Genomic DNA, 14,834 nt, shown 5'->3' on the forward strand with positions numbered 1-14,834 from the left:
TAATACAGTGCTGAATGTCACTGAAAGCAAATGTTGACATTGTATTAATAGAAATTGATATTTCTAAATACTGCATATAACAGCTTGCCCGTGTGTAAGGACAGGAAGAAAAGCATTCCAGATAGAGCAGTAGAAAATTTATATATAAATCTTCACAAACTGCTGCACTGCAATTCAACCTAACATATTTAAATTTCTTGCACCTATTATTCTTCAAAATAGTGTATTACATAGTCAATGAAAAGTAATTTAAAGCACAGATGAAAGAATTCCATTAGTTCCTATAGAACCTACTTAAGAACCTCATTCCCCAAGCGGGTCAATCCACAGAATTACATTCCAAAGGTCATATGCCCCACAGGACCATAAGTACAGATTCAGGTCAACTGAACCATTCTGTTCATTCGTGTTGATTAGCTATAATGGTTTCATTTAAATACAAACCTAAATATCAAACTTCTCAAAGCAGGAGCATGAATAGGCTATTTTACCATATTGAATTTTATATGATGGACTTTTGATTAACATGGACCAGAAGTGCACATTTGAGACATTATTTAATAATAATCCAAATGAGCCTTGTAGAAAAACCTACAAATATTAGTTCATTGAAACAAACTATAAATTATTGTATGCAGATGTTATGAAGTCTTCTCAAAATTACTCTAATTCACCCTCATCAAAAATTATGTAATTTCAGTAATAAAGAATTATTTTCTTTCCTTTTCTGGCTTGCAAAGTAGCTGTAAAGTACAAGGAAATAGTATTAGTTTCTATCAAACAAATATGATTTCATTTTTCCACAATACAGAACATGACAGATATTGAATAATTCTTAATTTAAGGGAAATGGGATGTTTTCTGGGAACTCTTAAAACCTGTAGACAGTCATAAACATAGTTTAAAAAATTAAATGTAAATAAAGCATAAAAATTGTTTGCTTTAACATAAAAACGGCAAAAAATATATAAAAAATAAGTAGTATAAATATAAAAAATAGCATAAAAATTGTTTGCTTTAAAGCCTACTCCTCTCTAAGTAGATATTCATCAAATGGCACACCAGGGTGCACACTGGAATTGAAACCACTCTACAGAGGTAGCTCTTAGAAAGTCAATGTCATGCTGAATAAACTGTTTATAAGGTGGACTCATTTTTAACACACACACAAACCCCCATACCTGCTGCAAATTGCTTACTGTAGAGGTATGTTTGTTTCCCTCCTACACCTGAGCCATAGCATTTCTGCAATTCTAGCAAGATTGGGGGGGGAGTAAGGAGGGAATAATAAAAACAGCAAACACCTTACAAAAATGAGAAGAATGAGAAGAGCTTATTTTTTTCCCCGATTCCATTGCTTGCGGTTCAAACCCCCAGAAGCAGTCGCATGTACCTATTCTGAGACTGTGACCTGATCTATTCCACTCACCAATAAAACCCACTCAGCTTTGCCTAAAGCTGTAACTTCCTCCTCTCACCCCTATTAATCATTCAGCAACTGGAAAGAGGATACCAGCCAACTCACTTGGAGCACAGCTGTTTCTCCTAAGAAATGTACTCCTGCATCCAGTCACCCAGGAAAGAGAATACAGGCAGAGCAAGATTAGGTCCTGTCCTAGGTGCTCCTGCACAGCAGCTGGATAACACTGCTACTATGTCACCAGCCTGATACAAATGGGAAGAGAAACTTTTAAATTATGTATGTCCTAATCCACATATTAATTATTAATAAACCCTGTGAACCATTTCGTATTCTTTGTGTCTGCATAAAGGAAGTAATGATGATGATAAAAACGGTCCAACAATTCTACAGTATCCAGTGACAAATTTCTGATAGGCCTTCCAGAATACAAGCCACATCAAGCTACCCACATACAGATTTTAATTTGATTAGGCAAACAGTAAAGGAAAATAAAATCTTCTCCTGCCCCTCCCTTGCAAAAATTAAACTTTAGAAAACACCACATTCCTCTGGGGCACGTTTGCAGTGACAGATTAATGAATTGCCTATCTCCTAGAGAAGAAATAAACATGCAAAACTGATTAAGTGTTCCAGTGTTTAGAACAATTGTAAAAAGGAAAATAGCAACCAGAGGAGAAAAATAATTTAACCTTACTTTTGAGATCTCATTCACAGAGCTTGCAAATGATATATTAAAAATGTGTTTTTGACAGCTATTCTCTGCTTAATACATAAGTACTGGCACAACAAACCAGAATAATCTAGCTTCTTCTAATGGGCAAATTTCAATACTTAGCAGTATTTGCTATTAAAATAGCCGTCCGCTGCTATTTTAAAGCAAAGCTCTTTCTGAGCTTTTTACCTAAAACATATATATATATATATATTTATATATATATATATATACACATATATATAATTTTCACTGTTCCACCAGGGAAAGACTTTTTTTTTTCCTTCTGTTTGATGAGTTTTATCCCAGATAAGCCAGGTTAACCCAGTTCTACTAAACCTTTTTGCCCTTTTTTACTTCACACTTGCTTCAGCAAGAGTTCAAAAATTTTTCTGTGTAAAAGCTAGACCCACCCATACACTTAAAACACTTGCCCAGGTGCCACATAGAATCCCTGTCTTTGTTTTCCTTAATTTCACCAGGCTAGCTCTGGTCCTCCCATGCTTCCCTCCACAAGCACTGTGGATTCTCCAATAGTAACGATCCCACTAAACAGGTACCCACTTGCTAAACAGGAAAATCTGTCAAAATAAATACGAGACTCAATTTCTGATAATTCATTTAGTAAAGAAAAGGAAGATGTATACAAGCACTTTCATCTTTAATTATGCATTTGGAGAATAGCTCACTTTGTAACACTTTCTTCCTTTTGCCTCATTTCTCCCTGATCATCATTAGATTCTCCTCCTATACACAATACCCATATTCAACCCAACCCACAAAGCTGATCTCTATACACAAAAATTATTCCTTTTACCCCTTTGCTATTCACATAGCCTGCATGCCATGCATACAAACTTTCCAGGTACACCCTATTGCGATCAACTCTATTAATAAAATCTCTTTACCAATAAGGCAGTGTTCACATTCTCATTTGCACAGAGATTATATTTAAAAAAAAAAAAAATCACAGTATATCCACAGTGTTTGTTTTGATTGTAAGAAGAACTGTACAGCCTATGTGAGTCAATTTTTAAATGGGATTTTTTTTTTCAGAACTTCTTTTAATTAACCACATAATGCAGATGCACTGTCATATGTATATCCTCCTGCAAGTCTTTACCTTCCTTTTAAAACAGTCCCAGTTAAAATTTCAGCACTTGTATTTACACCCTGTACAAACATTTGAAACAGATCACACTACAGTTCTACTGTCTCTACAACAAAGACCATATGTGCCTAATAATTTTGGCTGCCTCAAGCTCCCATGCATACACTGCTGCAAAAAAAACTTGGAATTTATCTAACACAAGCTGTATCTATCACCATGACTCTGAAGAATCCATCATGCTGTTCAGTACTAACTATAATTCAGGCTCTTTATATATTGTTCAACAAACAAACACCAAAAAAAAAAAAAAAAAGAATCTCAAAGCCATCACAACCCAAATCAAATTTCCTTGATACCTCATGGGTTCTTATTTTAATTTGTCAGACACATTAATTGGCAGCCACAGTACAGAAGCATGTTTAATCTATTTTTGTTTGTTTGTTTGTCTTTTACAGATTTTAGGATAGAGAATATCTTTGACTTTCAAATTAGTTTGTGACTTATGAGTCTCTCTGTTCTCTCTTCCTTATCCTGAGAACTGATATCAACTGAGACATTTAAATGAAGTGTATCAAAACTTGGATGTCATTCTCCAAGGGATATCCCTCAACTTGGCAACAATCCTCCTTCTCCCAGACTTACAGCTTGTTTAATGTTCTGTGTAAGCAATAAGGCATATCTCAAGTATTTTTAAAGGCTTACTTAGGATACTAAATCAATGATAGAGAAGTTATTTGTATTATTTTTTCCTCAGCTGAGTACAGCCAATATGACACAATGGCACACTGAATTGGAAATCATTCCTTGTTTGCAAAATAACAAAGGAGGAACTTGCAGTTTTCTGAAATGTGACCGAATCATTGAGGTTGGACAGGACATCTGGAGGTCATCTTGTTCAACCACCCTGCTCAAGCAGGGACACCCAGAGCCAGTAGCCCAGGAGCATGCCCAGACAGCTTTTGAGTATCTCCAATAAGCCAGACTACATGACCTCTCTGGACAGCCTGCGCCAGAGTTTGATCAACCTCACAATAAAAACACTTTTCCTTATCTTCAGATGGGACCTTCTGTGTGTTAGTTGGAACCCATTGCCTCTTGTCCTGTTGCTGGAAACCACTGAAAAGTGGCTGGTTTGATGTTTACATCCTCCCTTTAGATATGTAAAGATCCTGATGAATACCCACACCAAGCCTTCTCTTCTCCAGATTGAAGAGTCACAACTCTCTCAGCCTTTCTTCACAGGAGAGAGGTGCCAGTCCCTTAAACATCTTTGTCACCCTTTGTTGGGTTTCCTCCAGTATGTCCATGTCTCTTGTACTGAGGAGCCCAGAACTGGACCCAGCACTCCAGGTGTGGTATCACCAGTGCTGAGTAGAATGTAAGGATAACCACCTTTCACCTGCTGGCCGCATTCTTCCTAACACAGCTCATGACACCATTAGGACTTCTTTGCCACAGACGCATGTTACTGGCTCATGGTGGAGGACCTTCAGGTCCTTTTCCTTTTCTGCAAATCTGAGATCTGCTTTAGAATATATATATATATATATATATATATATATATATATATATTCAATCAATTTTCCAAATAATCCTTGATTGGCTGAAAAATTATGTCGTCTATTGCACATACCCATTTTTTAGGGCAGAGAAATGTTGGTGTTTTTTTGTTGTTTGGTTTTGTGGTTATTGTTTTTTTGGTTGGTTGGTTGGTTGGTTTTGTTTTGTTTTACATAATCCATTGCTTTTCTTCTATGATGAAATAAGAATTATGCCTGGAATCAAGTTTCTGCTGTGAATATTTGGATTTATAGCTCAGCACTTTACTATTTTCCATCATGCATCTCCAATTTATTTGGTAGTCCCACTTGAAAAGATATCCAGCATAAGACTGGCAAAGCAAGAAGACAAAAGGGATGTCGATAAAAAGAAAATTTGTGTGTGTGTGGTGTTTTGTTTGTTTTTTTTTTTTTTTGACTGAATAATCAGGAAGTATTTCTGAAGACACACTGTATTGCCTGAGCTTATATATTAAGTTGGGATTTTTTTTATTTTTTTTTTTTTTAATTGCGCACACAAAGATCTTTTCATAATACAGCATGTTTCCATAAAGGGGATGAAGTAGAAGATACCTACATATAATGATAAAAGTGCCAATTCAACATATTTAAAAATATTAGTATTTTCAATATTGTAGCTGCAATCTAGCAAGTTACTACATGGGACTTGCTAACAATCAAAACATTATTGAAGTGGGGGGGAGGGGTCTCCATCTTCAGTGCAGCTGCAGTCAATATCATGACATTTATCGTGCTACTTCTTTGGTAGACCAGTTTTCTATTTTGTTCATTTCTTATCTAGAAATGTTTTATGGCTGTGTTCATACCATGTTTTCTATTTAAACCAAAGGACAAATGCCTGTCATCTAAACTTGTCTTGTGGGTGGTACCTGGCACTTCTCAGACATGCCTGTCACTATGGATTTGTCTGGCAATCTGTACTCTGGGCTGAATATAGTCACAATTACCAGACCTGCCCTGCCCCCTTTCCTTAGGTACTGTGCGACTGCACCTTAACTGGCTAGACCATTGCTCCACGCCTGCCATGCTGTGTCCTGGGTTCCCATTTCCCCTTTGTTATTAGATTTTACTGGCATGTCTTCTGGTTGAACAATGCACAATGTAAGAGCAACAAATTATGGAACTTCAAAGGTAGAAAAAAGCTGGATACTCACACAGTGAAGGAATCAGGGGGAGCTGAGACTCTCCTCAGGTCAGCAGACTGCACTTTATGGATACTATAGGCAGCAGGAAATGAGTGGCCAGGTGAAAGGCAGCACAAGTGTGGACAGACAAGGAAAAAGGAAGAAGAGAGAGAGATTGGAAAGAAAGAGCAGAAGAGAAGAAAGAAAGAGAAAGACATACAACATTTAAACAGAAACAAAAAGAATGTGTCACATAAAAGTTGAATGAGAGACATGCAGAGCTCCAAGGTCACGCTAAGAAGCCAAGAGCAACAGAAGACATGCAAATGGAGAAAAACACTTCTACACAGCACTTAGGAGCTTTCTAAAGACATGAGCAAGGAGGACCAATGACAAGCTAGGTACACAGCTGTACAAAGAAGACTAGGAGCCCCAGGATATGTGTTCCACAGGCACTGAAATATTTCAAGGCAGCAGACTTTGGAAGCAAGTCCAGAAATGCAAACGAACATCAAAGCCAAGATCCAAATGGATGGAATTGTCTACAAAGACTGGTTAACTTTAGTTAACTTTTAAGAAAGAAAAATACCCTTACTAGAGATTTTGTATCCACAATGAAAAATTGCAGTCTCCATTCTTCTTTCATGTACCTTAGGGAAACATGCATTTTATATAAAGTGTCTCCCAAGACTGACTCTTAGTGTTTATATTCAAATGGTCCCTTTGTTTTCTTCAAGCATATGAAACATCATTTTACCTCTAAGCTGTTCCTTCTTCTGTCTCTTCTACCATGCAGACCATTCTTCCTCAACCTGAACTAAAATCTATCTTTTGGGGTTCACACAATGATCACTAACTGAAACTCACTGAGCAGCATACTAAACTGTAGTTTCCAACTAGAAAATGATTCCTATAAAATTGAGCTATGGCTTCTCTTGTTATTCCACACACATTTTACTTTTAATTCACAAGACCACATTCCTTGCTTGATCGTGGAAAACCAAGCTCTCATGTTGTCTCTTTTGTAAACTACCTTCGATAATGGAGATTCAGGAATCAGAAATTAGCTGGTAAGTCTTTTTAGAGAAAGAGAGTAAGAACATTATTATTATTATAATTAAAAAAAAAAAAAAAATCTGCTGATCTGACAGTAGCAAAAACTTGCTTTTGCTGGTGCATTTAGCAAAACACGATGGGGAAAACCAACAGAAGAGACATATGAGAAGAAAATAAACCTGCCTTTTTTGCCACAACCTCACTATCTGCCTTGTTTCCATCCATAATCAAGTGTCAACTGCATCACCTCATTCTTGCACCTATATTCCTTGCATCTAAAAAGTTGTTTCTGGATTGAAACACTTTACTGGTTTGTTATTTATCTCTATTTTTAATGCATTGTAGGATAACAAAGAGATTATGTCTGCCTTTTATGTTTGATCAGCCTCCATTAGAAACAAACTAGAACAAGTATTGTAACTGTGTTCACCAAGCAATGACTGTCCTCCACTGTGCTGCAACTCAAAAATTTAAAATCGTCACAAGAGTACAAACTGAAAATAGACCATCTTCTCTTGCTCAAGAGTATGCTTATAATCTGTTTGTCATATCAAAAATCCTTTACCTTCCAAAAGGAAATATTGAGAAATAAATGCTTGATGAACAATAAGAAGAATTCACTATTTGCAGTAAGTAGCCCATAATTAATTTGAAATATTTAATATACCAAGAAAGTCATTATTTGTTTGCAGGCAATTCAGCAGTGAAAGAAAAATTAAGTAACTAAATAAAATATTAATTACTAGAAATTTGCTCAGCTCAGACAAAATTCAGCACAGCATATTTACTCGTTCCCTAATAGCTTCAACGAAGCTATTCACTCTGTTGCTGCTATCAACAGGAAAGGCATGCTCCTTCAGTTCAAGTAACCCCACAAAAACAAGTTGTTGGTTTTTTTTTTTCCTTAATTTAATTGCATAGTCACTGTTTTTATTAATTATTTTTAACAAACTAAGAAATTTTACACTGTTCTGAAGTGCTGCTTAATTTCCCTGACACCTTGAAAAGGTCAAATTATTCAGTAACAGATAAAACAGAATCAACATAAAGGAATTTCAACCCTGAAGGGCTGCGTAGAACCATGTGAGGCAATGTCTGTGCTATTATAAGGTGCTAGAAGCATAAAAGTAGGAAAGTGGAGGGAAGAAACATGTCAAACAAGGTCCAATCCTTTTCTGCTATATACAGGTGTCCTCTCTAGGAGCATCTCCACATTTGAAAGGAGAGCAGCTGCAATCAGGAAGATGGGCAACTGTTACAGTCTCAAGAGAACCGTGTTTCTAAAGCCTTCCTGCTCCCAAGCAAGAAAAGGATGTAATCTCAGTTCCTTCTCAGTTACACTAAATATGGGTTCTTCAATTTTACAATACTATTTTTCCCCAGAAACTAGAGTACATCTACAAGGCAAATGACAAACTCACTATACTCTATAAACACTTTCTCCTCAAAACTCACAGAACAAAGAAAAATATAATAAGAAAACAAAAACACAGTGTGAGGCATCTTAAAAATCATATCTTTTTCCACTTATGACACTGGATTAGATAAAACTGCAAAGAGCTCTCCTACTTATTCTCCTTATCTATCAATAACATTGTGGCCAACAATAATAGCAACTCTGAGTTACTGTGATACATGATAATTTTATAATCACTTTCCTTGCAAGGAGCTTATGAACAGCTGCCTAACAATTGAGTGAGTAGCTCCAGACCCACCTACTAATCTCAAACATATAATATTCAGATGACAGTCTTAAGGAAAAAATAAATAAATAAATATTATGTTCAATCAAATATAAGAATTTCTAGTAGATTTTAATGGAATGAGGAGACATTCTAGCTATCAAGTTAAGCATAGATAAACATATTTAATTGAATATTTTCTCTTGTGAAATACTGCAATACAGCCTCATAATGAATGTACTTCTTAAAATATTAAATGCCTCCTAGAGTTTAACCTTTAACGTGTCATTTACTTTTTGTCACACTAGAATAAGCAATTCCTATCTCTCATTCCCCTTCCACATTTCAGAGCAACGTACATAAACATGCATATATAGATATATTCACACTATTGTCAATACATGAATCTGAAACTAAAATATTCAACAGATCATTTGTACTTTTACAGAACACAGATCTACAGGGAAGCTTCTTAGCCAAATCAAAAGACTCAGATAGCAACAAAGCATGTCATCATAACTTATCCAAGTCAAGCTAAGTCAGAAAAATTATCTTCTTTACAACTGGCATACACTACGGCTGCATTTCCCTATGACAGTTCAAATTCAGACATCAAAATCCAAGCCTAGCCATGCTAATTATCAGATCAAATTATCAGATTAAAATACCAGGAATTTTCTTTTCTCATTTGCATTAGCTTGCATTGGTGTAAAAAGAGATGCCTCAGGATTGCTCTCCGTCCAATTCCAGCTTTCACAAATGATTGAGCTGTGGTGGCTGGATGAAATCAGGCATCACTGCTCACAGGCTATTCTTCACTCTTTAAGAGCGATGAGCAAGCCCTATGTATTTTCCTGACAAACAGGAATTGCACATTACAGATACAAGGATCTACTGAAGCTTAAAGCATCAGTCTCGGTAAGAGAACACTAAGTGCTAAACTGAATAGGAAGATGTTGAAAGTAACCAAGGAGGCCTTGATTACATGAACAGACTGACAAACAGAATAACAAGAATCTCTGAAGGGTTGAAGACGAAGTTTGAAGAGAAACAATATCTTTCACTCCACAACACAGACTGAAAACACAGACAACCTTTAAAATACCTAAAGAGAAAAAGGTGTATCTGAGACCTTGTTGGCTTTTTCCAACTAGATTAGTCTAATGAAAGACATTACTTCTCTTCACAAGTGTTTCCTCACTTATTCCCTGACACGATAACACCTGCAACAACAAAATCTCTCACCCAGCTCCCCAGAAAAGTGAAATCTTCAGTGCATGGATGCATGAATGAACTGTGTATCCTTCATAACTTAAAACTTTTAGGTCAGTACCTCTATGTATAATGGACAGACTATTTTGCATCACTTCTAAAATTTGATGAAAAACTGCAAAGGCACTTATCCCTCATTTTAGCACAAATGAAGACCTCCTGTATGAGTAGTATAATAATTAGGTCTACAAAAATAACCTGAGTTATTTTGTTGGGTGAACATTTTCATAGGTTAAAATGAAAATATCTTTTTTCTATTAAAATATTGCTGTAATACTTATAAATAAATTGTAATTATGAAAAGGAAAGTTAGTCTTGTACTTTCTTCTTTGCGTGTTCCTGGTTTCCAGTTGCTTTTGCTTTTCCCTGTTCATCTTTACACTACTTGTGCTACCTCCATCTCATGCTATATATTCTTATTTTCTGATTATCTTTCCTTACTTTTCCCCTAGTTGCTGGTTCCTTAATCCACCAATCTAATCTAATCTTCAATAGTACAGTCTACTGCCATTGAGCACAGGAGACTAGAGGAAGATTTCTTACTTTTAGCTAAGTTGCACTGGATTTTCTCATTTGGGTTTCTATACTGGAACAAGGTTCCCTACAAAAGTGCAAAAATCCCTTTCCAGGACTCCAGGACTCTCTCCTTTAGCAGTCCCAGGCAGCATGCTCTCACAGTACAGACTGCAAGAAGTCCTGAGTAGCTCTTGATTGTGGCTATTTGTTATAGTCTCTAATGGAGCTTAAAAAGCAGGCTGATAGAGCTCAGAAAACAAATCATAAGAACTGTAACGGCAAGTAGCATAGATAATGCAGAGCTGCCATAAGCCAAGAGGCATACTGCTGAGCCTACGCAGACTTCTCTAAATATATAACTGAAAGATACAACACCTTTCTAAAAGCAAGACAGAGGAGAACCCAGAAGGTAAAAGAACAGGAGAAAGCCCGTAAATTAATTACAATACAGTAGAGAAAAAGTTCAGGAGATGTGATTTTTTTTTCTTTTTAAACACACTGCAAGTCCAGTACATGCAAAATCTATAACTGAATACGCTGCCTCAGACAGGCTTCCTGGCATAGGACATGCACATATCCAACTCACTCATTCAGCAGAGGCATGGATGTTCTCCTCTTGCTCTTCTGCACCATGTTGGCTTGGTTCCTTAATGAAATCCGAATGAGTGAGGGAGCCAAACGACAAGGTTCGCCATCCACTTGCATGGGGATAGACTTGTATGTTAAAAGCGTCACCTCACGACACTGATGCAGCCTCTCTCCATGACCACCCACTTGGAGAGCAGCCTGGAAGAGGGGAGGGAGGAAGGAGAAAAATACACCTCAAAACAGGTATTTGAGTCAGTTAATAAAATCCAGAATACACTGTTTTGCTGACAGCATGAGTTACATAGCATATGTGTAAGACATTCCCATGAGGGACAACGGATGTACTTTGATTCAAAAATTTAAAATTTAAAATTAACATTTTACAAAGAAAAACAGTAGGCAACATCAGATATATCAGGACAGGTACTAACCATATATCACACCTCATCACCTTGTGTAAGTCAAGGATATTTTACACAAACTTACAAGATACATATACACAAATGCATGTATGTGTTCATTCCTAAGGGTTTCAATATGAGTTTTGTTGCTTTGTTTTTGACACTAACAGCAATGCTACTTTTTTTTTTTTTTTTTTTTTTTTTGTCTTTGAAACAACCACCATAATTCTGTAAATCTAGGAGACAGAAGGATGATTTCCCCTTCCTGAACAGAATAGAATCCTTAATGCGAATTAGATAAATCTAAAATCCTTAATTATGAGAGGTTACGCTGCAGCTCAACATCAAGACCAGACAGGCTGAAAAGAGCAAGCAGAAGGACCTTGTTAAAAACAATTAAATATAGTGTTCAAGAATTCATTCCAAAGAAATGAGACAATGAATGCATGGACATGAGCAGATTCTTCAAGTTTTAGGCAGACATGTTTGGGCAGAAATGTATTTTATTAGCGAGGAATATGACCGTTAGCTGTCAACTGCCATATGCAGGAAAAAACAAAACAAAACACTGTATTAGTGCACTATTAAGAGAGCAGCCTAAATACTAGTCAGAAACTTAGTGTTGTTCTGTACACATCATATTATGGAAAAAAAATATGATTAATAATACTCCTTATGAAGTAGTTCTCCACATAGGTCTCACAGACCTTCTTGGGTATGATCAAGCTCATCTGGGAGTCCTACAAAGCAAGTCAGAATTATATGTGTGTTCTAGAGTTACATCCTCAGCACCAAAAGCAATGCAGATTTGTAGATAATCAGTTCTGAACTAAGTTTCTTTTAGAGAGAAATAGCAGCTCAAAGGTCCATGCTTCTTAAAAAATATATAATAAATAAATATTCAGGAATGAAGTGATGAAAGTTAATTCCACAAGATCTATGATGCTAATAGAGTTTTTCCTACCTATAGGTTATTTCCCTAGCTCACTAGGATTGATCAAAAATAGAAGCTATAAAAGAATATATAATCTAAACAGACAAATGATTGCTGATCAAAGTGACCTTTTACTTTTTCTCACTTTGAAGATCTGATTTGTCTAAATATATCTTTGAGGAAACAAATAACATTATCAGAGGTATTCAGTCATTAAGAGCAGGGGCCTGAGCATGATCTGTACAAATTTGCTAAGAAGCCCAGATACCTGGCCACACTAAGTACCTTTGGTAGATTAACACAATTATGGAGATATCTACCACTGCATATAATCATCCTCTGAAGAGACTGACATTGTGTTTGACCACTTTGATAGTAGAACTCTGGAGCACTTTTGTAACTCAGCTTTAGATCACTTTAAGGATAGCATTGACAAAAAGTTAACTGCCAATTTAAAACTGTTGGTTGAATTTTCTTTCCATAATGGAACAAAAAGAAAAATAATACTCAATTTTCACAACATTTTGGTTGGCCATACGGAAGTTATTACTATTCTATTTTCAGTAAATGGATTTAGACAATTATATTAACAAGAGTCACATGGAAGTAGAAATGGCGATGTTTCTGGATACCAGTCCTATGTTGTCCTGTTATTTTGTACATTTATGTTATGAATATACAAGGTGATGACCTGGTACTAAGACTGATAAGGGATGCTCGTTCTTGTTTGTGTACATCTTCTGTAATAATACACTAGCATCACCTTAGGTACTGACATACAGTATAAAAACCTATTTTTAATGTCTGTTTTGTTCGAATTAAGTACAAAATATACTGATCCCATTGGCTTTATGCATGATTTATGAGCCTTGTATACCTTTAGAGCAAAGAACAAACTATTAAACTGCAAGGCAAAATAGATATACTGTACAATATTTCAACAATTTCAACTTAATATCTGTATTGGCTAAACTTATATTGCCAACAATATTCAGAAAATTCTGATTTTCTTAATGCTTTTTTTTTTTTTTTTTATTCCCCAAGTGAAAAGAAAAAAGAATGTTTTTAGGACAGTAGTACAGGCATTCAAATAGAACCAGTTAAGTTGTCAAGAATGACCCAGACTCAGTTTCAAAATGTAGACATTGCCTTCAAAGACTGCTAAGTCCCTATACTGCAAAACACTAGCAGGGTGCAGATCACTTCCACTTCTACAACTTGACAATCAACATCGACAGTACATATCTTTCAAATTGCGTCTGTCTCTTTTGCTCCACAGCAGCTGAGAATACACTCATCTGAATAGCATGCAGTCTTTCACTAAGTACCCTAACCTTCAAAAGCAGAAGATTTTCCAAAGTATTTTGAGATAAACATTATTTTAATGTGTCAAAACAACTTTTTTTTAGGAGAAAAATATCTAAGGAAAATAATTAAATATAATTTGTCATAATTGTCTCCAGAACAGAAGCCAGTTTTAGGAAAAACAAACAAAAAAAAAAAGGAACTTTTATGTCACAGATTAAATTATACAAAATCTAAAAAGAAACAGCAGTAATTATTTGACCATAGAATATTCCCACAGTAAAAACATGCCTCCGTGCTGTTTGTTTCACTGTCATGATCTTGCTGTTTAATTTGAGAGCATTTTAAAGCACTGCTAAATGTGTAAATTAAAAAATTCACTGCTTGCAAAATATTGCTATTATTAAAAAGCACTTATTATATTTATAAATTACTGTTTTTCCCCCTCATTTAAAACCTAACAGCAGAGCATATTTTGGCCTTAGCTGAAAACACAGAATTGTGGTGGTTTTTTTCAGTATTTAAAACAATTTTTCCTCTGTAATGCTGCCCATAGAATTTACTGAATCTCCTCCTACCTTCAGGAGGGGCAGCACATGCCATATACTCACCAGTGAGGCCATTGTGAACCCAATGACTTCAATGTAGCCATCATCATGCCGCTGAGGCTCGAAGTCTCTGTGATCTCCAGGGTTTCCCCAGGGCATTGTGCCAGCACAATACCTACAGAAAGTTTGGAAAGCAAGCTTTGAGAAAGCAGTTTTCCCTGATGGGTCCTGACTATTAGCTTGACTATTGGCCTGCTCTGATCTCCAGAAGAAACACTGAAACATCTATTTCAGGATGTAGTCGAGGTACAATTAAAAGTTATGTTGACACGGAATGGACAAAAGGAGAAACTTGGTCTCTAATTTCTAAGCTGGTGCAGCATCCACAAATTTAACCATCACAGTCTTTGGAAGGTTCCTCCCCAACAAGGAAGTGGGAGAAACACTAAGCAACAGGCAACAGAGCAGCAGCATTTTGTTCTCCCTATTTGCTCTGCTCTCTGCAGATCAGGATTCAGCTTCACTGGCACCTGTGATTTGCCTGCCAGAAATTTGCTTATCCCCTCTGCTAGGAAGGCACAG

At 36.2% G+C, this 14,834-nt stretch overlaps 1 protein-coding gene across 8 annotated transcripts in view; it reads right to left on the bottom strand.

Moving 5' to 3' along the window:
- The window catches only part of DGKI (diacylglycerol kinase iota), a gene marked incomplete at its 5' end in the record, with an annotated part of 213,446 nt that overhangs the window by 79,054 nt on the left and 119,558 nt on the right, over positions 1 to 14,834 (bottom strand). For 5 of the 8 annotated variants that reach the window (XR_014685744.1, XM_084497769.1, XM_084497767.1 and 2 more), the window contains 3 exons: positions 5,981 to 6,043; positions 11,063 to 11,262; positions 14,316 to 14,427. Coding sequence is in view for 7 of the 8 variants with exons in the window: in XM_084497769.1 (XP_084353895.1) it covers positions 5,981 to 6,043; positions 11,063 to 11,262; positions 14,316 to 14,427 (375 nt within the window). The remainder of the gene's footprint in view (positions 1 to 5,980; positions 6,044 to 11,062; positions 11,263 to 14,315; positions 14,428 to 14,834) is intronic. The other 3 variants (XM_084497768.1, XM_084497773.1, XM_084497770.1) reach the window with 1 other exon arrangement.

The sequence above is a fragment of the Aythya ferina genome (genome assembly GCF_964211825.1).
Source record: "Aythya ferina genome assembly, chromosome: 1".
Taxonomy (NCBI): Eukaryota; Metazoa; Chordata; class Aves; order Anseriformes; family Anatidae; genus Aythya; species Aythya ferina.